The sequence below is a fragment of the Mastigoproctus giganteus genome, chromosome 8, assembly GCF_048544385.1.
Source record: "Mastigoproctus giganteus isolate SK-2022 chromosome 8, ASM4854438v1, whole genome shotgun sequence".
Lineage (NCBI taxonomy): Eukaryota > Metazoa > Arthropoda > Arachnida > Uropygi > Thelyphonidae > Mastigoproctus > Mastigoproctus giganteus.
The window spans coordinates 16,558,119-16,583,268 of NC_143582.1; the positions used below are offsets into that span (position 1 = coordinate 16,558,119).

Below are 25,150 nucleotides of genomic sequence, written 5' to 3' on the forward strand. Positions count from 1 at the left end.
GTAGGGGAAATGTTATTACGAAATGGAAATCTGTAACGCACAGGAAACCACAGGAGCTTCCCTGTGACTAGGATATATTTGGAGGACTCCAATGATTTCGTTAGACATCCTACAAACCATCACCCTAGAAGTTAAGGCGTCAACAGGGATAGAGTTTTTTATGAACACATAATGTATGAAATTCTACAGCAGTGATTGTCATGTTCCTGGAACCATTCCATAGTGATTCTGGCTTTGTGCACCGGCGCATTATCCTGCTGGAAGTAACCATCTGGCTGAGGATAAACTGTCAGCATGAACGGATGCACTTGGTCAGCAACGATGTTTAGGTAAGATGTGGCATTCAGACGTGAATCAATGGGTATCAATGGGCCCAACGTGTGCCAAGAGAACATTCCTCACACCATAACACTGCCCCCACCACCTTGCACAGTAGTCGTCAGACATGACGGGCCCATGGATTCATGTTGTTTTCGCCAAATTCTGAGCCTTTCGAAGTTCCTAGAGGCAACATGACGCTCTAGGACTTCGACTCGTCAGACCAAGCAACTGTTTTCCGACCCTCGATAGTCCAGTGCTGGTATTGCTGTGCCCACAGGAGGCGTGCTCTCTTGTTTTTCATTGATAATAAAGGTACGCGATGTGGCTGTCGGCTGTTGTAGCCCATTCGCGACAAAGTGCGACTAGTGGTTCGTTGCGATATTTTGTTCTGCTCACCAAGATTGTATTCTGACGTGGTGTGCGACATTGTGTCTCGTCTGTTTGCTTGCACAATTCTAGCCATCCTCCTCTGACCTCTCTCATCAACAAGCGATTTTCTTCTACAGGAGTGCCGTTGAGAGGATGTTTTCTGTTCGTTGCACCATTCTCGATACACCCTTGAAACTGTGGTTCGTGAAAAGTTCAGGAGGACTGCCGTTTCGGAGATGCTTTGTACAGCACGTCATGCACCTACTACCATGCCATGTTGGAAGTCCGTTAGGTCACTCCTTTTCCCTATTCTTGCTACTTCTTAGCTGCACTTATATCCACAACTGTGGTCACGTGACTTGCAACGTTGTGGGACAAACCACTTGTGTGCACAACAGGAGTGTACCTAATAAAGTGACAGTACAGTGTATATATAATTCTCTTTCATAAATTGTAAAATTTGGCGCCCCTTAAAGAATGGCGCCCGGGCAAGGGCACTGCTAGCTTGTAACTTAATCCAGGACTGGGAAAAGTCTTGGGTTCGACTCCCGTCAATGACGCGAGAAACGTTTCACTCTGTGGCTGAGTTAGTTGGTCTGAGGAGTAGATAGCAAAGTTTTTCACGAAATTGCACGAACATAATAATACACTTAATCACATTATTATATTAGGGTCACCCGTAATTCATTACAAAAACCCGTATTTGTGTCTGTAAATTGCATGTGTTCTCTGGTCGATTTGACTGTTTTGATGAACGAAAAACCCCAGTTTCTAGGGGAAAAACCTTGCTATATGCGTCTGAGACCGACAAACTCAGCTGCGGAGCGACAAAAGCCCATTAAAGTTCTTCGCGTAATCGATGGGATTCGAACCCGGACTTTTCCCACCGGGTGTGGGGAGTACGGTGACAATACCACTGTGCTACCGTGCAGGCATAATAATACACTACGGCAGATGAATCGAGGTATGATAATTTCGCTACTGCCACGGGAAACTGTGACGCTATCCACATGCTATCTGTGAGGAATGACTGAAAAGAATGCAATTTATTACTTCAGTTTAATTTTTATTTCATTAGTACATGCGTTTTAAAAATTCTTCTAAATTTTCTAAACTAAAATTAGAAAGGTTTTCTTAGTTGACTATCACTTGCTCATAAGTTTCTCTACTTTTTTTATTGTTTTTTCCTTGGTCAAGATCATAAAGATAATTTTTCTTGAAATAATGAATTCTTTCCAGATGAATATATATTTTTAAAGACACTCCGTTATGGTGCCCTCTATTACAATGGAGTATTTTTGTTTTTTATATTTTTTTAATCGTTTTTATTGTGTTGTAACCTTGGGTACAAGAGGGCAGAACGAACGCCGTTGGTTATGGGACAAACGTTAAGTAAAACACGTTGATAGTCTGATTACACGCAGACATGTAAGATGGCGGCGGGTTCTATACTGCCAAGTTATCATAGGTATATAAATGGTGCTCCCGTTTCATCTTCTGGGAGGAAAACGTTACGTCTGCGTGAAAAATATATTGTTTTATTAGTGTTGGCTACATTTTTAACAGTTTGTATTGGAACATTTTTCTTCCTTCCAGAACTGCGATCTGGTTCTATCAATACGGCTTATCGTCACATCAGAGATGCAGGTCCGGATCTTCTGCTACCCCCTCCTCCGCAGAATGAAGAGGGCATGAATGTCGTAAGGCATCACGATGTGAATAATGTAGATCCGCATAAACTTGTAGATAGAGCTAAATTAATTATAAAAATTCAAGAAGATCTCGAAAAAGAGAGATTAAAAAACTTGAAGGAAAATATGGATAAAGCTCAGGTAGAGAGGCCTCAATTAAAAGTTGAAGGGCAAGGAAAAAACTCGAAGCAGGTTAGTTCATTATCAGACGGCTTGCAACAATTGGGCCCTCATATTGAGGATCAAGGGATAGATAAACTTGCTGATGGCTTGTTTTCCAAACAGGTAGATACGAGCGCTAACGAAATAGCTTCAAACTTTGGTGATATTGTTCGCGATCACCCGGGTGGCCCAGGGACACAAGGAGGAGAACCATCAGATCCTGTAATTAGAGAGAAGAGGGATAAAATTCGAGAGGTAAGTTAAATTCCAGAAAAATAAATGGCAGAGAAGTTTTTTTTGAAATTTATGCAGTTTGTTAAATTTTCCTATAATTTATATTCACGTATGGGTTATTTATAAATTAACTGAATAGTAGTACATAGCAAGTACACATTTGTAATGTAGAACTTTATCATTCTGCCATATGTTATTATCTCACACCGCAACCAAGTGCTTTGTAACCTGTCAATGGATTTAATCAGAACGATAGAGAAAGAAAAGAAAGATATGTTTAACACTAATGTGTATTTTATTCGGCTCCTACTTCATTCAGAAAATATAAATATCAATTTAATATATCATGGCGAAAAGGAAAGTAAGATTTTTTTTGTCTGTTTTAAATCTGCAATAATAATAATAATATATAAGACATAGTCGAAAAATATTGATTAGCTGATTGTGGATGAATTTTGTAATTTAATTCTTAGACTGCTATCACCACCTACTAGCATGTTTGCTTGATATTCCATATCAAATACTGTCCTTTGTGTATTCTCTAGACTAAACACACGGTTCAATATATATATATATATATATATATATTTCACGAAGTGGTTACATCGAACCTATCGTTTAACTTTTTACAGATATAGTAAGAACTTATAGTGATGTGCTTTATGTTAAATTATAGTAATTTATATACAAACATGTTTATATGTGAATATAAACTCTAGAATCTAAAATTTGTTGCTATATCTGTATGTATATAATCTTTGAAATAACCCTGGATTTCCAGGGTTATTTCAAAGATTATAAAAATTTTTCTTAAAAAAGTTTATTATAAAAAAGAAAACTTTTCTGTACACCACTTTTGCTAACTGAGGTTTTAATTAATTTTTGCTAACCAAAGTTGTAACTCCCTACCTGGCAGAGTATCCAACTTTATTGCTTTTTTTTTAATTTTTTTTTTTTTTTGAAATCGGTATAATTGAATTGAGTTAACAATGAGCAATATATATATATATAAAACTTTATCAGACTTATCTATTCTTATATATATTTGATTAAATGAAATTTTTTATCATTAGGCCTACATAATACTGGTATAAGGAGAACAGAAACAAATAGTAATATGCTAGTCACTTTATTTATGTGTTGATGGGTGTTGCCCCTAGACGACATACTTATTAATTGTGTAGAGCAGGTAATTAATTTTACTATATAAATATTGTAACATTTAGTATATAAGGTTAGTATTATATGTTGCCATCCTGTATTTCATTGTTAAATGCTGCTGAGTTATATCCACTCATTATTGTGCTGTAGAGTAGCTGTACTATTGTGATTTGTAGATGATAAATATTAGCTTTAGAACTTATTTTCTCATTCAAGTAATAATGTTATTTATATTGACCATGTAATATTTAATGAATTACAATGGCATTAGTATATTATCTTATAATTAAAACTTTGCATTATAATATGCTTTACTATAATTTATATTTATATATATAATGTATGTTTTTTTTGTGACAATATATGTAGCTGAACAACATTTTGCTAGTTTAAGACCCAGTCAGCCCTTTACAGTCCAGTGGAAACATTTGAATTTGGAATACTTATATGCAGCTTAATGTAATCGAATCTTTGTGGACAATGTAAATATTTTATATTTCAATTGTCTGCATAATGCTTGCCAGTGCTATCTTATTAAAGAAGTCTTTATTAAAAGGGTATCTTAACTATAATTGTACATTGCAAAACTTGTGGTATTCAGATGACTGATGTATATTTTCTGCAATTCTTTCTGTAATTTGAAGTTATTTTTCTTGCATTTTGAATATTGTGTAGTCTGCTATATACAGTTAATTGAAGCACTTCATTAATAAATATTTGTCTTTTACTTAAAAGAGAAAAATTGATTTTTTCCAGAGTTCTTTTACTACAGTCATTATTTGCACCTTACATATATCAGCATTTTAATTCATTTTTCATTCTTGAATTTTAAATCGGGCTGAATCATTGTGGGCTGTAACTTTTTTCCCTCTGATTTTTGAGTAAGTGGCAGATCCAGTAGGGGATGGTTGGAGTGATTCTGCCTCCCCCCAGAGCCAATAAATTAGAACAAATGCTGTTTTTTATTAGTTTAGTTACCGTCCATCACTTATATCATCATTGTTATATCATTGCTCCCTCCTTTCCCTAGAGAAACATTCTGGATCCAATGCTGATGTTAGTACAACATGATTTCAAACTAAAGAAAAAAAATTTCATTGGCATCTTTAATCAAAATAGAAACAAATACATCCAACGTAACTAGACTTTAATGTTTAATAGGCAATGTGCTTATTAGTAAAGGTTTGCTCTATGTGGGTTTCAAAAGTAGGATAAGAGAGAGAACCCCCTTCTCATCCCCAGTATTTTAGAATTACTTTTTACATTGTCAGCATCTTACTGGACTGCTAAACACACTGATAGCAGCTTTCATAATACCAGCTATTCTTTCTATAAATATATCAGAGATACAAATGATTTATTTGAAATTTGTGATATATGCCTGAATCTGTTTCCCTTGTTATTTATAGAGCGGGTTGAACAAAATATCATTATGATAGTTTATAGTTTGCCAATTTATATTCTGTGAAAAATTCTTTTGAAAAATTTAATTTGATTTTGTGCAGTAACTTGCATTGAAGTAGCTACCTGTTCCTTAATTATATTAAATTCCATGATTAAGAAATTGTTCTTTATTTTATTTATTACTTACCTGGTTCTGTTTCATCATTTCTCAGCTGTTAAAAATTTCTCATGACAAGGATAGTTTTATGTAATTATTTGCCATTATATGTAGCCCATTCTTATAATTTAAATGCCATTTAGTTCCTTGGGAGCATTAATGCCTGTAACTTGCACTACTGTATTTTTAGAGACTGTATAATGGCTAATGAAATTAATACATACTTATATTTTTGGACTATTCTATAATAGTTTGTGTTATGAATCATTGAGTTTTGTGTATAGTATTAGTAAATTTTGTGTTAAATGGCAATCATCTACCTTACAGGTTGTATTATTTAGTGTGGTATCCATTTAATTGAATGAAAGAGCCATGCAATAAATATACCCTCTAGTTCAGTAACTAGTTTTGTTTTTGGGAACCTATCAGATTTTTTAAATTTCTGAACATGCATATTGTTTGTAATAATATCTGATTAATTTTATATTTTGCTTTACTGTGAATATTTTGGCAAAATCCAAGTGGACAACATATTGATGTGAATGTAGTAGTACCTTTTTAACATTTTCTTTTTTAATTTGTACCTTTTTATGAATAGCACATTAAGTCATAGTGCAATTTCTATTATAAATAATATCTCTGGCTATATATAATTTGTAAATTATATCTTTATATCTTATATCTATATTTAAATTAATATCTGTGGTCATACATATACTAATTTAAAAGGTAGTAAATATACTGGTTTTAGGTAGTAGATGATGCCTGCCATCTGAGTGGCAAAAAATATTTAACAATAGCTTTTCAAGATAAAAATAAAAATATCTTCATTTAGGAAACAGTTAATTTTAATTGACATTTATTTTTTTTTAACTACCTCCTACTCCTATTTGATTTCTTATTTATTTATTATTTTTTTTTTTTTTGCCAGGAGTCAAAAAATTTTCTCTAAGTACTACCAAAACAATATAAATGCCAAGGTTATAAAGTAAAAAATAATAATTACACTAAGAACAATGAACAACAAAAAAAAAGTAGTCATCCTAAAAAAAAATCTTTCTAGTTCCATCTTTGGTAATATTTTTGACAGTTATGTATTTTAGGTCCCAGAACACTTTGTTGCAGTCATCTTAAGCAGTATTTGCTTAGGTTGATGTAACTTTCTCTGTGGTATGATTGGACAATATTAATAATGTTAAAAATCCATTTTCTAGTTTAGCATTCATTAGTGGTTTACAATTAATCATCTAATATTGAAGTAATTGGAAGTACAAGTTGATATAATAGTTGCAAATATGAGGTGTAAATTTCAAAGTGTTTCTTATGTGAAGATAGAAAAACTTCAGAACAATACTGCAAAAAATACTTGATGCCATTATTATAATTTATGTGCTGCATTAATGTGGTGCCCAGGATTTGTTGTGCCCTTACTACCTGCTAATGTCAGAAAAAGTGGGAAAAATCTATACACAGAAAAGTGCATAGATCTTTCCACTTTTTCTGTGAATAGTATGTAGTAGGGCACAATATTGACTTGTTTATTTCACGCCATAATCTAACTATCATGTATAGGCAACAATTTCAGAAACCCATAAATTTGAACTACGTATGTAGTGTAAAAGGCATCGTTTTAATAGTATCTCATATTGTGGGTGCCTTCACAATGAGATAGCTGGTATTGCACTACTTCAAATAAATAACACTTCTCTAGTAGAGAAGACTACTGTTATTTATTTTCAGAGGATATCACCATCCAGCTAGTGGGCTTCATCATCAGTGGGCGGGCAGGTATCCTGGTAGTGCAATATGCCATTACAGTTGTGAAGTTATATCCACAATATGAGAGATGCCAAAGGGTGTTGGAAATAATGTATTTGCGATACCAGCTATCTTGTTGTGAAGGCACCCACAATATGAGATACTATTAAAACGATGCCTTTTACATTACATACGTAATTCAAATTTATGGGTTAACTATGGTGTATCTACACCGATATTATATAGTTAATTACCAAAACCCATAAGGAATATGCCTTGTGCATTTCGTCTTCAAATTTATTCTTTATATACAGAAAACAATATTGTACTTTATTAAAAGTGCAAAGACTTCTTCATCATTTCTTGTGCTTGGTAGCCAACAGAGTTTCCACTGCATGGTAAATGCAGTTGTCTTATATCAGCTCACAGCAGAACAACCAAGTTTGTATTTCCATGAGTTATTTCTTGGTGTTATACTGCATTAAAAAAAAAAAAAATCCATTCTTTAAAGGGTACTCTGCCATTCAAGATTTGCCGGTGTCTCATCAGATAGTAGATGTTTGTGGTGATATACAATTCCCTGACAAGTTAGATGCTGTTATTATAATAACTGATAGTTCACATCTGCATTCAGGTTCGTATGTCATTGTTTGACCATGTTCATTAAATCTGAACAGAAGAAGAAAGCTATTATGGTCATGAAGAGGCAAGTGATCCTGTGTATCACTTGCATCTTTATGACCATACTTATGAGCCTGCAGAGCATCACATTGATGTTGTTTTGTCTTACTTTGCTTTACTATCTGATGTAGGTATAGTTATCAAAGGAGACCAGTGGTCTCTGTAGCCGAGTCAGGAGCGGAAGTGCAGTAACACACACTCTTTGAGTAGACCGGGGTTCAAGCCCCTGACTGCTAAATATGGTCGATCTGCCAACGTGCACTGGACTAGCAAGGCAGATTATGGTCCATTTCCCTCAACACAAATCATCGAGGAGGCTTCCATTCTGCAGTGGATTGATAATGGCTGCAGTTTACCTTTATTGAGGTGAGAAGAACAAGCGAGCTTTCAGGAAATTGCTTTATAGCACTTATAGGTAAACACAGAGATATTACCAAGTTAGGAATGTAGTTCTGTAGTTGCCATTTTAAATTGATGTTGTTTAGTTCTATTGTTGCATAATACTCGGTCTTCCTTTTTGCAGGTGTACTGGGGTTCCAGTAATTGGAAAAACTGTTAGTTGAATTAATCATGTATTATGATGTTATTGTGGACTTCTAATGTGAAAAGACTGCTTAGTGGAAAGCATATTGACAAATATGTTTTTTGTTTATCAGTAAAGTCTGCAATATGATGTTTTATTACACTGTTGAAGGTTGCAGGTTTTCAAGTATTACTTTACACTTTCTGAAGGTGCAATTTAGCACATTAATGAATCATATAAAGAAACACACATCTTTGGAAATTAAGTTCTGTCTGTATATCAAAATGTATCAGGATAACGCTGCTTTTTATTCATCTCATTAGGCTAATCCATAAGAATTGGCAATTGTTTTATTCTATTCAAGTTTGGAAAGTGCATTGTAGGAATGAATTGATCATGCTGGAAAGGGTTCAAAAAAGAAGAGCAATTATCTGCGGGGATTTTCTTACATTGAGAAACTTCAGTTTTGTGTACTACAAAAATTTAGGAACCAGGCATCTGCGTAATTATCTTATTATTATGTGATATGATGCTTTAAAAGAGTTCAGTAATGCTAGATTATCTTTCAGCCAGATATCTAAGTCTTTTTTTTTTTTTTCGTATGTACCTTGACGTTTTCCATAGCTTTTGTATGATAGTTTCGTACCTTAACAATTTTACTGTGATGTTCATCTCTCATTGGTCCCTACTGATCACGACTGACAACTGTTGTCATCAAGCTATCATTTTTGGCAGTTACCACAAACCAAACTTCCAAGTTATTTTCTTAAACCCATTTAAAACCATTATTAGATAACCTAACTATACTTAATAACATGTTAATCCTATTTAGATAATGTAACCTCAATAATAAGGTAAAGGTTGTCCATATGATTCACTTTACATCATAGCATTGTGAAACTGGTCACCTAATGTTATTTCATAAGGTTAGATTTCCTGAAATTGGATAATTAGTGGTTATTTTTTTAATTAAGCATTTAGGAAACATGTTATTGGTAGGTTACCTAAATCTGGGTTAAAGAAAATTTTTGAAGTTTGTTATATAAAGTTTGATTTTCAGTAGCTATTAGTAATGACAGTTGTCAGTCAAGGTCAGTAGAGAGACCAGTGAGAGAGGAACATCATATAGAGAGGTTGCCTCCGTGGCCAGATGGGCAGGAGCAGCAGTGCATAGCACACGCTTCTTGATTAGACCAGGGTTCGAGCCCGTGACCACCAAATATGGAGGGTGTGGAAAGGTCAGGGAATGACCACTGCATATCCCTGGAGCGATATGGCCTTAGTTGCTAATGCTCCTAAAAACCAAATAACAAACAAACATATAGTGAGATTGTCATGCTATTGATTTATCATACTGAAGGTATAGGGAATTTCTTTGCCATTAGTATTAGTAGTGGCAAATGATGCAAGAAAGTGTGCTTATAAAGAGCATCAGCTAAAAAAAAAAAAAAAAAAAACCTCCCACCACCTGTCTGTCCCCCTCCAGTTAATTTATCTAGTTCTTGAATTTATTCAAACTGCTCACTTCAGCAACAGATGGAAGTTTGTTCCAACATTCAGGCACCCACTGGCTGAAAGCAAACTTCTGCAACCTTCCTTCCTCAATTTTTTTCCCTATTGCTATATAAGATTGCTTTCTTGCATCATTTGCCACTACTAATACTAATTTGAATTTATGCCTGCTCATGTGTAGTCTGAGCAAGAGGAAGAATGCCATCAGCACTGAGCTTGCTTGATCCATTCAAAGCCTTAAACATCTCAATCAGATCACCTCATAGGTGCCTAGTCCTCAGATGCCGAAATTTCAAAATTTCAATTTTTTTTGTTTAACTTAAGTTAAGAAGTTGCTTATTTAACTCTCCCTCCCTACATTAGGAGTAGGTGATGTAGAGTTAAACTAAAAAATGGAATGATAATTGTGAAGTAGATTTAAGAAAATTTGCTTTTAACCAAAGATTAATTAGCTCCAGTCTAAACTTATACTGGAAAGGTTTAAAATTTAAGGAAGGATTATAAAGTAAAGAAATATAATTAAGGTTAGATACTTGGCTTAAATTGTTTAGTCTGTTCCCGCCCCCCCCCCCTCAAAAGAAAAGAAAAAAAAAAAAAAAAAGAACTGAAATAAACTTTAGCAAGCCTGGCCAAAGATTGCATTGTAATGAAATGTAATTTTGCATCTACATTCATACATAAGGAATTCTTTAGGGAAGGGGATGCCAAAAGTTTATCAAACTCTAACGAGGAGCTAAATGACTGTAATAACTGAAAGGATATAAAGTGGAGAAGAAATTCGTGAAGAGGAACATAAAAAAGACACCTGGGGTTGACAGAATCTATCCAATTACATCAATGGAGGCAGCAAAGGATGTAAGCAAACCCTTAGCTATAATTATGAGCATATCCTTGGATTTGGGGGAGGTCCCTATGGAATGGAGATGTGCAAATGTATCCCCAATTCATAAAAGGGGATCAGAAGGTGACGTGTGTAATTATAGATGTGTTAGCTTAACATCTTTTCCAGGGAAAACAGTGGAATCACTAGTTAAAGAAGTAATGCAGGACCATCTGGACAGGCATGCAGCTATACTGCAACTACAGCATGGGTTTGGTTAGACAACACAGCATGGGGCTGTGTTGTCTAACCAATCTATAAGTTACTATGATGCAGTGACCAAGGAACTGGATACAAAAAATAATTTTAACATCATATACTTGGCTTTTGATATTGTTGCACATAAAAGACTGCTGTACAAACTGGAGCAGTGTGGCATTAAGGGCAAGTTACTGCTATGGATAAAGGAATGGTTAAGTGTAAGAAGACAGAGACTAGTTATCAATGTTCACTGCTTTTCATGGATTAATGTTATTAGTGGTTCACTGCTTTTCATGGACTAATGTTATTAGCGGAGTTCCCCAGGGTTTAGTGCTGGGCCCATTGTTGTTTTCAATCTTTATCAATGATATTGATGAAGGTATATTAGGCTTAATGTCTAAGTTTGTAGATGACACAAAGTTGGCAGTGTGGTTAACGACAGTCATCAGAGTGAGCTACTACATGAAATCCTCTGAGCAGTGCAGATGTGCTGCCAGGACATCTCATAGGATTTTGTCGATGATATACAGAAACTTTGCTAGCAGGGATAAGGAGGTGATTATCCCTTTGTATAAGGCTATAGTTAAGCTGCATCTTGAGGCCTCACTTTAGGAAGGATGTAGATCTGCTGAAACGGGTGCAGAGAAGGGCAACCACACTGGTGATGGGAACAAAAGGGTGCTCTTACCTAGAGAAAAGCTTCAGTTCTGCAAATTGCAGCTTCTCGAGACTAAGCACCTGCAGGGAGATCTGATTGAGGTGTTTAAAGCCTTGAATGTTTTGAGTAAGCTGAATGTTAATGGCATTCTTCCACATGCTCTATACACATGAGGAGACAAATTCATGTTGAGAAAGGATGGTTGGAGGATAGATGTATGGAAGTTTGCCTTCAGCCAGCAGGTAGTTGATTGTTGGAACAGGCTTCCATCTGTTGTTGTGGAAGTGGATGGGTTGAAGGGAGAACTAGACAGATTCTTGTAGGATATGGATGGGTGAACTATTTTTTTTTTTGTTTGGCTGATGCTATATAAGCTTGCTTTTTTGCATTATTTGTCATTACTACTACTACTACTAAATGATTCACATAATAATCATAATAAACTCTGCCTCCTTGCATAATTTTGAAAGTGGTATTGTAAGTGTGTTTGTGGTAGTTCATTTGGTATTATGTCCATTCACACCAGTGGTCCTCAACTTTTTTGCCTGTAGGAATAAGCCGTGATGAATAATGAAGGCCATAACATAAGTCGGGAATGTGCATAAGATTATAAACTCACAAGATACATCAATGTACTATTTGCATGCTAAGGCATATCAGAGTGTTTGTTTGTAAGCAGTAAGTTACTTCCTGGTGGGATGCTAGTATCATGTAACATGTACTATGCAGCTAGTGAGGGATACTGCTTACTAGTTTTTACTAGTATACTTATGAGAACACAGCATGACTATAGGTGGAATGTGGGTTATAGTACCATATTGTAATGTTTCTAGTTTCTGTTGCACTTTGTGGTTTATTATACTTGGAATTCTTCTTTGCACTAGTGCTACTTTTTGCCTCAAATTGAGTAGCTGGTGCCTGACACTCATAAATTCTTAAATGTGCCTGTAGGCACAAAATGTTGGGAACCACTGCATTAAATAGATGAGTAGTATCTCTCCTCAGGAAACGTCATGCTGTTTAAGTGTATGTGTTCACATTTCTATTAATTGTGTTTTTTGAGGAATTTTTGTGCAGATGCAATTTATGTGAAGCTGCAGAAAGATTTTATTTATTGGTATTCAAGGTGCATAACAAAGATTAAGAGAACAGGGAGATTTAAGATGCTACAGATGATGAAAGATGATGTTAAAAGAGAACTCAGCAAAAATCACATATGGAAAAATTATAAATATTGAATCTTTATTGGATTTTGTTGTGGGCTGCACACACACAGATCACTTGTTTGTTGAGTGATTTTTGAATGCTTGTCTGGTTGAACAAGTTGTGGCTACCAGACATTCTAATTATTTATTTCAAAATAATTTTTTGAAATGTTTTTTTTTTTTAATTGAATTAATTGCCAAGAATAAATATTTATATTTATTCTTGGCAATTCCTTGAATAAACTATGGAACTATTCCTTTCCTTTTTTCTGTTTTCCATAAATTCCTATCTTTCAGTTACCCATAGCTTACCTTTATATTTTTGCTGCTAAAAAAGGAATTTTAGTTAAAGCAGATGCATTCTTTGGGAAAAATTACTGTATTTTCAGATTTTCTAGTTTTGATTGGTCTAATAATAGAGAAAAGTTTAAAAGTTCATGCTTATAATAAATAAGTCTGACATGTTCATTACTACTTCTTCCATTCTGATGAATTAAATGGACAGTAACAATGTACGTTGGAAAATGACTTTTTGTACAATAGCTGAACTTATCATACTTATATACATCATTTTTTTTTTTAAGAGCATGCTTGAAAAGGTAATCTACAGAGGCTGTATTATTAAGGTAGTATTAGCCATATACTGCAAGGAAGCCACTGGCTTTTTGCTACACCGACCCAAAAACAAATTATAATATTAATATATATATACAGGGTGATTCAGGAGGAATAGTAAATATTTTGAGAGGTTATAGTATCGATTATTCTGAGTAAAAAAGTTCATATAAACATGTGTCGAATTCTCAATTGATACAGAGATACAGCTGTTTGAAATTGGCATGCACAGCTCCCTGAATCAGATGTGACCAAGAAGCAGTTATAACCTGACTTTCTGTTTGGTGTTAGAAGTGTTGTTAAGAATGCCGCACATCTTCACACATGCTGAATATGCCTATATGGTGTTTGTCTATGGTTTTTGTGGTGGAAGTGCTGCTGCTGCTTGTAGAGAATACCATCAATGGTTTCCTAACCACAGAATACTGGATCCAAGAGCTCTTACTAGTGTTTACACAAAATTGGGTGAAGCTGATACAGTTCCCAGTGCTCATATTTCTTCTGAATGGGCAAATGAACAAAATGTAGATGAAATAGAACACATTCTTCAGTCGGTAGAACGTAGTCCTGCTATTAGCACATGAAGAATTTCTCCGTGTATCGATGTTCCACAGACAAGAGTATGGCGAACATTACGTGAGCACGGCTTGTATCCATTTCACATACAGCGGGTGCAACACCTTCAACCATGAGACAACACCCAGCAATTGGAATTTTGTCGGAGAGTAAATGCTAATTGCTGATTAATTACATTAATACTGGTCAGCTATGACGTTGCTTTCACCCATGACGGTATCAACAACTCTCATAGGTAATCAGATGAAATAACTCTCATAGGTGATCAGATGAAAATCCACATGCCACTGTAGAAACAAATTTTCAACATCGCATCTCTGTAAATGTTGTGTTACAAAATCGTCTTACAGGCCCCATTTACCTAGAATTTCTGCAAAACAAACTTCCACTACTATTGGAGGATGTTCCCTTGGCTACAAAAATTGGTATGTACTTTTAGCATGATGGAGCTCCTGCACATTATACCCGTTTGGTGATACAATATTTAAATCGAACTTTCCCTGAACGATGGATTGGCCACGGTGGTCACGTTCATTGGCCAACAAGGTCTCCAAACCTCACTCCATTAGACTTTAGTTTGTGGGGATGAGTGAGAACCGCAGTATACAAAGAAAAGGTGAATACAAGAGACGAATTGCTCGCTTGCATTTTGGATACTGCTGCCCTCATAAAGGAACACTAAGATGACCTCAGAAGAACAACACGTCATATTACCACAAGAGTTGCAAACTGCATTGAGGTTGGCGGTGTGATTTTCAAACATTTATTGTGAACTTTAAAAAATTTGTCAATTAATTGTGTTTTGTTTCATTCAAAAAGTCAATAAATACAAACAATAAGTAATTTATCGTTCTTTATAATACCTCTCATAATGCCCCCATTTTCGAACAGCTGTATCTCCGTATCCATTGAGAATCGGATGCAAGTTTATATTAACTTTTTTACTCAGAATAATTGATACCATAACTTCCCAAAATATTATATAATAAAGAAATATATATATATATTGGTATATGTAATTTAAAATATATAGATATATATGAGATTTTAAAGTTAAGACATATATGATCTACCATGTATATCTGATCCATAACTTGGCTTCAAGTACAGTCTTTTATAACACTATTTATAAAATCATTACTGCTTTACTGGAATACAAGTTGAAGGTTTCACTCCTCTAGCCATCTAATGTTTTCTTGATCTACCATGAATTAAGAAATTTGCAAAATAAGTATAAGTGATTTTACACAGACATTGATCATCAGAAATCTCATACTTTGGTTGACATTCTCAGACATCTACTCTTGTATTCTGCTGTTAACTGTGAAGGCAAAAGATATTTCTCAAAATTAAAACTCATTAAAAAATTACATAAGAAATGCAAGAATTTGCTGAGCCCTTTGGTATAGCAACGATTTATATAGAAAAAGGTCATGCAATGATGCTTGCCACAAAAAAAAGTATTAAAATTTCTTTACTGTTGATATAGATATATTTGTTGTTATGATATAGCTATTATGATTTTAACAGCATACCTTGTGATTACTCTAAAATATGAAACATACATGATATGTTTTAACCAGTTTGTGTTTAGGTTGGCACCTACAGACTTGTGCTGTCATTTTTTTAGAGATTTCTTGAATTTTCAATAGAGAAACAGGAGGAAAAATTTTTCTTGAAAGAAGTTGTAAGTTAGTGTTGGGCAAACACATTGATAAGGCCGCCATAGCCGAGTGGTCAGACGCGCAGGTGCATAAGTACACGTGTCTTGAGTGACCGGGGTTCATGCCCGTGACTGCTGAATATGCTGTTTCTTGTATTCTGTCTATCTTGTGAACTCCTTTGACCGTTTGGTCATCCCGGAGTATAAACAGAACATTTATTTATATAAAGCACAGAGGAGTGAAAAAAATAAATTGTAATTGATGTGAATGTGAAATTATTTTATGGATAATTTTCTTGCCTACTTTTAAAATTAAGTGTGATGAGTAGTATTACCATTAGGTTAAGCTTGCATGTGACTGCGTAATATGATAATATTATATTTATAGTTGTTGTAAACTCCTGATCTGTGTGGTATTGCTGGAGTATAAACAGAATTATTAGTATTGACATGATGCAATGAAGCAAGATTATGTGGTTACTGTCCATCAGCTAGAAATTTAACCTTCCCCCACTTTATTTACATATTTCTTTCAGGTATTTGTCCAATTCCTTCTTAAATTTAGGTTAACTTCCAACCTTCACAAGAGTGGGTGGGCACTTATTTCAACAGTCAGTCACACTTTGACCAAAAGAAAATTTTCAGACATGTATTCTATAATTCATTTTTTAAAATTTAAATTTATGTTCCTTTGTGTATGCCACATGACTAATTGTAAAATTGTCATCAGCTTTACTTTACTCAACCCTTTTAAAACCTTAAACAGTTCATTAAACATTATTTCATTTTTTTTTTAAAATTAAATATTTCTTCCTTAAACACCTCACAGATATTCCTGATTTTCAAACACTATGTTTATACGACTCAAACCTCTTTTGATAAGAATGTGCTTTTCATAGGGGGGGGGAAAGCAAGATTGGTTATCTTCTCTGAAGAACGATCAGTTTTGTTCTTCAGAAGAGTATAACCGATCCTGTTATTTTTCTTTTGAATGAAACAAACAGGCCCATGTCTTTCCTAAATAGGGTATCTAAACCTGTATGTAATATTCAAGATGTGAGCTAACCACTAATTTATATAATGGGATAATCACTTCTTTGTCTCTCACTGGAAAAGTTTGTGTCTGTCATTGGCAGAATCCCACTGAATAAGTAGTTTATTTCATTTTTCACAGAATTTCATAGCATTATAGTTATTCCTAAGTCCTTTTCATTATCAACTATCTCTTGGTGCTGCTACCCATTTGGCAAATTACTCTAGGATTTCTGCTGTTCTCATTCAAGACCATAGATTTTTTTAGTGTTAAAGCTCAGCTAGCATTTCTCTGCCCATCCAAATAATTTATCTGGGGATCTTTTTGAAATAGTATATCCTGATTACTGACATATCATCCCACCCACCTTTGCATCATCAGCAGGCATAGTTATTAAAACTTTTAAATACTTACACCAGTATTATTAATAAATGTCTGAAATGTTAAGGAACTCAGCACTGAACTGTGTGGCCTACTCATAACATTAGTCCATGAAAAAGCAATGCTCATTATCACTATTCTTTGTCTCCCATCACTTAATCATCCCTTTGTTTGTAATAGTAATTTGCCCTTAATGTAATGATACTTCAATTTATGCAATAGTTGTTGCACCTTCCCACTACCCATGTAATGAGCATAAAAGGTAAGCTAAAAAATGTCATCTAATCTTAGATGACATTTTTTAGCTTTTTTTAGGTGCACTTGCATATATGCATATGCAAACTTTATATAATTTATATCCGTCTCTCTTACATATTTGGGGATGCTCGGTGTTGTGTTCACCATGTCTTGTCTGTCTATCCACATGTAACAAAGGGACTCTCAGTAAACAGATTTTCATGAAATTTTATATTTGGGCCTTTTAAATATTGAGCCATTTCAAATTTCATTAAAATCATACAAATAAAAATCCAGCAATTATTATTTCTTTATCTATATAAATTGTAGGAAAAAAAGAAATTCATGGATTAAATTTAGTTTTAATGCAGTATTGTTAGCTTTAGACAGTCCATGCATGCTTCACTTATATTGCTAAAACTTGTCAGTGTGGTGTTACTTGTGAAGAGATACATTTATATGGAGAGAAAAGAGACTTTTTTTTTTTTTTTTTTTTTTTATGAAAATCCCAAACACAAAAGGTATCAAAACCTATAGTACTTAGTACCGTGCATGGGTTGAAGGAGAAGTATGGGGGGGGGGGGTGCCGGAAACTTTGCTCTAGAGACTAAACATGAGTTTCACCACTTCAAGCCTCTAATAAGCAAAGTGGTGGTATTTCACCGGTTGATGAAAGTCATCCACCACCTACTTAAAAGTATATGGAAGAAGGGCAATAAATGTTATACAGTTGTAATTAAATCAAATGGCTGTTTAGAGAACATAAAACTATAGAGCTTTATTAACCATTCTGTAAAGTTATAATCTTAGTAATTAATTGATAGAAGTGTATTTACTTTTGACTTCTATTAATTACAGAAAAAGAACAAACATTAAATTAATTTAGGAAAAAAAAAATGACATGCCTGAAATGTAGCACACTGCTTACATTAACTAACTTTTACCTTGTGGAAACATAAAATTTATTATAATATGTGCTTGATGTTTTATCGGAAATTTTCTTTTGACTACTTTGATGTCAATTTGACAAAATATCATGCATGTATTTGCAATAAATTTGGTGTTTTTTGCAAGGTTGTGCTGAACTTCTTTTTATAGTAAAATAAACTTCTGTATAATAGTTTAATAAGAATATTACATTTATAATAATATAATAATAATAATTTTTAATATATAATAATATTTATAGTATAAACAGTAAATAAACTATAACATCCAGAATTTTACTGATTAGTTCATTAATTATTCTGGTAGCACATTTTTCCTTTTGTGAGATATGACAGTCTAAATTATCTTAAAATTCTCCATTTGCAATTATTGCAGATAGAGAATTTTAAGACCATTTTCATCTTCACTGCCTTCATAGCCACTGTGCCATTAGATATTTGAGAAGGCCCAAGTTGAATTTTGATGATGCAAGAACCATATTAAAACCATCTTTGAGTGGCGGTTAAGTTAGCTAGTTTCATGTGCAAGTGTAGTTTTTTTCCCCATAAGAAATATAAGAAAATGTGTATTTTTTTTCCCTCCTGCAAATTGACAAATCAACCTTCATTGTCATTACTCACAGCTGTGAATAGGGAAACACTTTAATAGTGTTTCCTATATGGCTTCATATCATAAATTGCCACCTCTTTCCCCTTTCATACTGGGTGACAAATTCTAAGTGTATGATTGTTTGTTTGTATATGTTCTCAGGCCTATTTGCATTCCAACATTTTCCTATTAGTCTTCAGAAAATACTTAATTTTTTTATTAATGTATTAATATAAAAAATACTGTACATGATAATGCATACTACATATTGGCTATAAGTTAAAAAAAAAACAAAATAACTATATGTGATGGAGAAGCTTACTGATTTCTGTAAAATAGCTATATTACAGATGGCCTGGCAGTGTAGCTGCTGTGGTATAGAGTGACACTGCACCATCTCAAAAACAACTGTGAATACTATATTCTAAGGTATGTCTACCTGATTGTTTTATGTTTGCATACTACACAATTTAAAATTTATAAAATACTGTAATTATAACTTAAAACGAGTTATCTTTGCAAGTTATTTCCATTAAGAGATAACTATGATTTAAATCTCTATTACACTGTGATAATTATCTTTATTTCATCAATAAACGAAGTCAGCAATTTTTTGAGGGATGCAGTTTCCCTGGCTAGATGTAGGCATATTGTACACAAAAATGTATGGCTGCTTGAAAATTTATGTTCGCAAGTAGGGAAGTTATTTGAAACTAGGGTTGGATAACATTGTAAACATGTAGAAAAGGGGAACTAGGAAATAAAAGATAACAGAACTGCTTATGAATGCTCTTGCACTTTTAATGTAAAAGAAGAATTTGAAATTTTTTGAGGGGGGATTTTATCAGAATAAAAGATAAAGAAGCTATATGTATAAAGAAAATTTAAACATAACACAATAAATAGAAATGGGGGATATAGATGCATTATGGATGCATCTGCTCAGCAGATGCATCCATAATAATACAGATTTAACAATTTTTTTTCCCTTTTCATTTAATTAAAAATTTTTTTTTTTTTTTTTTACTTGGGGTTTAAAATCTATGTACATAATTCCATAAAAACTGACCAAATTATTTTTATTATCATTGAACATCCTTTGAACCCCCAAGAGGGGATCCAAAGGATGTTAATGATCCTGTTTTACTGAATGGTTTAAATGGGCCTAGATCCATCACTGCCCTTAAGTCGTTTCATTATCAACAACCTTGAGTTTGTTTCTACTCAAAATTAAAAACTTATTTTATAATTTTTTAATCTTTAAAACAGTTAAAATATAAGAGCTCTATGATCATAATATTTTCAGCACAATCTTTCACCCTGATAACCAAAATACTTCATCCAGTATGTGGAATGGTTATTAAACTGGTTCATTTTGGAGGTCTGAGTGGAAAATGGTTAATCACAGAGCTGAAATCTCAAATGAACTGTAATCACAAAGTAGACACAGAAAATCAACATGATGCTTAGAATGGGAAATTCTGTATTTTTAGTAAAGCTTTATTATCAGACAACAGCATTTCTTTTGTTGTGCTTTGGAAATTTCACCATCTGAAAGGATTAAGAATAGGACATTTTTCATATAATGTTTTGTCTATTTTGTTTTACAAGTGATGAAAAGATGATGCAAAAGATGTGTTGTCTATAGTTCATTACAGGGATTGACTACCACTTGAGATGAGTGTTGTTGGTGGGATTGTTGCTATGCATGATGGTGTCATGCATTAGCATGCCAACTAGGGCCAGTGTACTTTCATGAAAATTCAGTATTCCATGGCTAAGACTTTGCAAACACTACAAAACATGCTACACGATCCATGTGCAGAAGCTAATGTCATCTGATTTGCAGAAACATACTGACATTATTTCCCATTTATTGGCTGGAAGGTAGCTGAAAGGGGCCATTTCAAACTTGGTAACATTGTAAACACCTATTATTGTCAGATATGGAGACTGGTACCTCTATATTTTGTCTTGGTTCCACTACATTAAGGTTTTACATTATGGTGTGATTTTTATTACTGATTTTGTTGAAAGGTCCTGTTCTTCGAGGAGGTTTTAGCATGTTGTTTTACAAAAGGTTCAATTTACTACGAACTTATCATTCAGTATTTTGTTCCTAGCTTTCAGGAATAAGGTTGCTTGGAAACAAAAGTTTTCATACAGGATTAGATAGCACTCCATTTTGCTAACTCAGTATTGCATTTGCTTTGCTGTACAATTCCCAGTGACTATCAGTTTCTGCTATTTCTCAATTGTATTGCTACCTTTTCACCTGACCTCAGTACATGCTATTTTGGGTTGGTGAGATTATCTCAAGGACAGAGTACAAGGAAGCACTCAACTCTGACATACCTGAAATTTAGCATTACAAGGCTTGTTATGAACAGGCTGTAAGAAATGCCATTCTTCAAATATTATTGACATCGATCATCATTAACACTAAACAGTTTAATTCATATTATTGTGTTCTGGATAAACTTGTATAGTAGAGAACAATGCCACTTTCACACTGGTATCACTTTTCAGGATTATACAGGGTCTGTCAAAAACTGCTGACAGACCCTGTATAATCCATCTCAATAGTAAACTTTTTTTTTATTTAAGAAACAAATAACAAACTCACATATCCATTTTATGCATTTTGGAGATTTATTGAAAATATTTAATGCAATAAATGTGTCCTTCCAATTTTTATACTCTTGAACATGTTGAGCAAAATTTGCCAAAACTTTGTGGAACATTTCTTCATTTATCTCAATAGTTTACAAATACCATGATCTCTCTCTAGTAATTTGTGGCTTAGTTGCACATGCATACATGGCTCCCAATAGTATCCTCATTGGCTCCCCATAAGAAGTCAGGTGAGTAAATCAGGGGGGACAAGGTGACCATATCTCCAAAGCAAGAAATGAACCACCTAAGGTTTTATGTAAAGCTTCATACTCACTCTTGTTGTATGAGATGTTGCTCCCTTACATCGTTACCATAGCTCGTATATTTTGTCAGTTTCTTCAGACCAGTCAGAACTCCCAAATAATATCACAGTAGTGTTCTGCATTGACTGAAACATCTTGGCCACTGTCATTTTTGAAAAAGAAAGAATCAGAAATCTACAAATTCAAAATAGCATGTCATACCCCATTACCTTTGGTGAATGATCTGGCAACATAGCCCAGGAGCAATAATTCTGTTTGTTGACAATACCATTCAAATGAATGTGCTGTATCACTCTCAGTTTCTTTTCAAGTTCAGGTATTGTCTAACTATATAGTCAATTAATTTTGTTATATACACAGAGTTCTTAAATAGTGGCCATTTGGTAAGGGGTGAAACTTTTGTGCATGAAGAATATGCCTCACAATAGCCTCAAACAAACAGCATATGGACATGAGACTGAATGGTATTCATGAATTCTGTTCAACAGACAAAGCAAACATGTTCTGCATTCCCAAGTGTATTTATAGTATGTGGAGCTCCTAGTGGCTTTGTTACCTTACAGCACCATGGTTTGAAAATTGGCCACCAACAGCATGGTTTTAAAGTTAGCCACCAATAGCTTGACTGTGCTGATGGAGGGTATGTTACAAACACAAAAATGTCACTAAAAATTATGCTGCTTTGTAACAGTAGACTTTCGAAAACCACTGTACAAGGAAAAGTGATCTTGAATGTTCCATCTGCATGTTGAACTGGTCTCACTAGGATGTTGCACAATCTCACTAAAAACAGTCCTAGTGTGTGTGTGTGTGTGTGTGTGTGTGTGTGTGTGTGTGTGTGTGTGTGTGTGTAGTAGTAGTAGTAGAAAAACACTAACAAAATGTGTCGGTTGTTTCTGACAGACCCATTTAATTCCTTTCTGAGTACAGACCTCTAAAATGTTCCAGTTTATATGACAGCCATAAAGTAAATGTCTGTTAGCTCATCAGATGTTCCAGTTTATATGACATTATATATAACATTTATATATAACTTTAAAAAGGTAGTTATTATGATGTATACTTTTTTTTTTCTGGGTCTGTGAACTTGAATTTTAATAATGATGAATATCAAGTTAAAACAAAGAGCTTATTGAATCCTGTCCAAAAAGGAATCTTATGGCTGTTAACATCCATAACCAACTGTCTAATGTGTATGGTAAAAGAGATAGTTGATGTTAGTAAGCACAAAGAAACTAGTGCCATCAACCTGGAAAGTCTTCCCCTCGAAGTAACAGGTGAAAAACATTGTAGTTGTGGATAGAGTAGGAGTCACTGTAGGAGATTGTTCATTAGATGCAATGTGGATTTAATGTGTGGAGACAATTATTGATTTTGGGAAGTGTGCACTTAGTGTATTTTCCATCACTTAAATAGAAGATATGAAGTTGAAAATGATATGTTGGTGGTACTGTATTTGAAAACCAAGAAGAAGCCTTTTTAAATATGGTATATTTCTTGCTTTATCTTCTTCATAGAAGATAAAGCGAGACATATACCTTTGTGATCCAGAGACTTAGAGACAGTCGGTGGGGTGTCAACATCTGACTTCAGCTAGGCCTCCTAAAAGGTTTGGTAACGAGTTTATGGAGAAATTCTTGAATAACTAGATCAGGATTGACTTTATGGATTTTGTGTCATTTGAACGTGTGCTCGCCTTTAAGGAGTTAGCTTCTATGGTTAAAGGCGAGCATACGTTCAAATGACACAACTTCCTTCGTCTTGAATCTAAGCAGCAAACAACTATCCAACGAGCAGCTGAATGTTTTATCCAACGGCATGAAATTCGCATTTATACCATCCAAACCTTCATTCACACAGCTCGCTATGGGTATAGAAGCCAGTATTACCAACCTTCCCGAAGAAACTGCCAACGAGATCCGTTTCAGGACTGCCGCAATCCTCTGCAGCACTCGAAAAACTTACTCAAACCTTAACCATCACCGGCGTGCCGCCCTATCATCTATAAGAAAAGACAACTCCATCATCGTACTTCCTGCGGATAAAGGGCGCCGGACCGTTGTGTTGGACCGATCAACCTACCGAGAGAAAGCCCTGACCCTACTACTAGACCCAAACGTATACGAACCTCTATCTGATCCACCCATTAAGGTCTTGAAACGTCTAGAGACACATGTCAATAAACTTGTCCACACATGGTTTTAAGATAAGAAGATCTCGACCACAACTCAGCGTCTTCTACGTGCTACTGGCTGCCAACTACCGCAATTCTGTGGATTACCAAAGATCCACAAACCGGGTATTCCCCTCAGACCTATAGTGTCGTGCTGCAGTGCCCCGACGTATGAACTGTCCAAACATATTGCGCGCCTCCTCTCACCTCTTATAGGTAATACATCGCACACCGTTAAAAATAGCAGTGAATTCATCCACCTCATTAAGGACCTTTCAATCCCTGACAACACTGTCATGGCATCATTTGATGTGGTTTCTTTATTCACTTCAATTTCCGTCCAACAGGCCGTGCACTGCGCCAGAAGGTTCCTCGAGAACGACTTAAGCCTCCAATCCAGGACATCACTATCCACTGATGACATCTGTACCGCCCTCAACCTATGCTTATCAAGCAGCATCTTCACTTTTGAGGATTCACTCTACCAGCAGGTACATGGCACTGCTATGGGTGCCCCTGTGAGTTCCGTAGTAGCCAACATCACCATGGAAGATCTGGAGGAGCAGATGCACCAGAACCCACCTACACCTATTACAACATGGTGTAGATACGTTGACGATATTTTTACCGTAATACCACGTGGTTCTGAAAATGCACTGCTGGAATACCTCAACTCCCTATCTAATTTCATCAAGTTTACCATAGAATCAGAGGTGAACGGTATGCTTCCGTTCCTGGACGTCGAAGTGTAGGCCCACATCTAGAGACCTCAGTATACCGCAAACCCATGTGGTGTGGTCAATTCACTAACTACAGGTCCGGCCACGCACCAAGCCATCTCAATAGCACTGCCCGCAACCTATTCTCCAGGGCTGGGAGCCATTCAAGCACCAACACAATTAGGCCTAACCAAATGTGGTTATCCATCCCATGTACTAAGCAGATGCTTATTACAGGCAGAAGAACTCACATCCAACCCAAGACCACCGAACCAAGTCGGTATATCGTCCGCCTACATTCCCTATTATCCAGGCGTGTCAGGACGGATCTCGAAGGTCCTTAGAAGTTACAACATCAAAT

General features: G+C 34.9%; 1 protein-coding gene across 1 annotated transcript in view; it reads left to right on the top strand.

Moving 5' to 3' along the window:
* The first annotated feature begins 2,123 nt into the window (after nt 1–2,123).
* Nucleotides 2,124–25,150, top strand: part of alpha-Man-Ia (alpha-Mannosidase class I a) — a 262,108-nt gene continuing 239,081 nt past the window's right edge. Inside the window, exon 1 of the mRNA XM_090379089.1 lies at nt 2,124–2,798. Coding sequence (XP_090235215.1) covers nt 2,124–2,798 — 675 coding nt within the window. The remainder of the gene's footprint in view (nt 2,799–25,150) is intronic.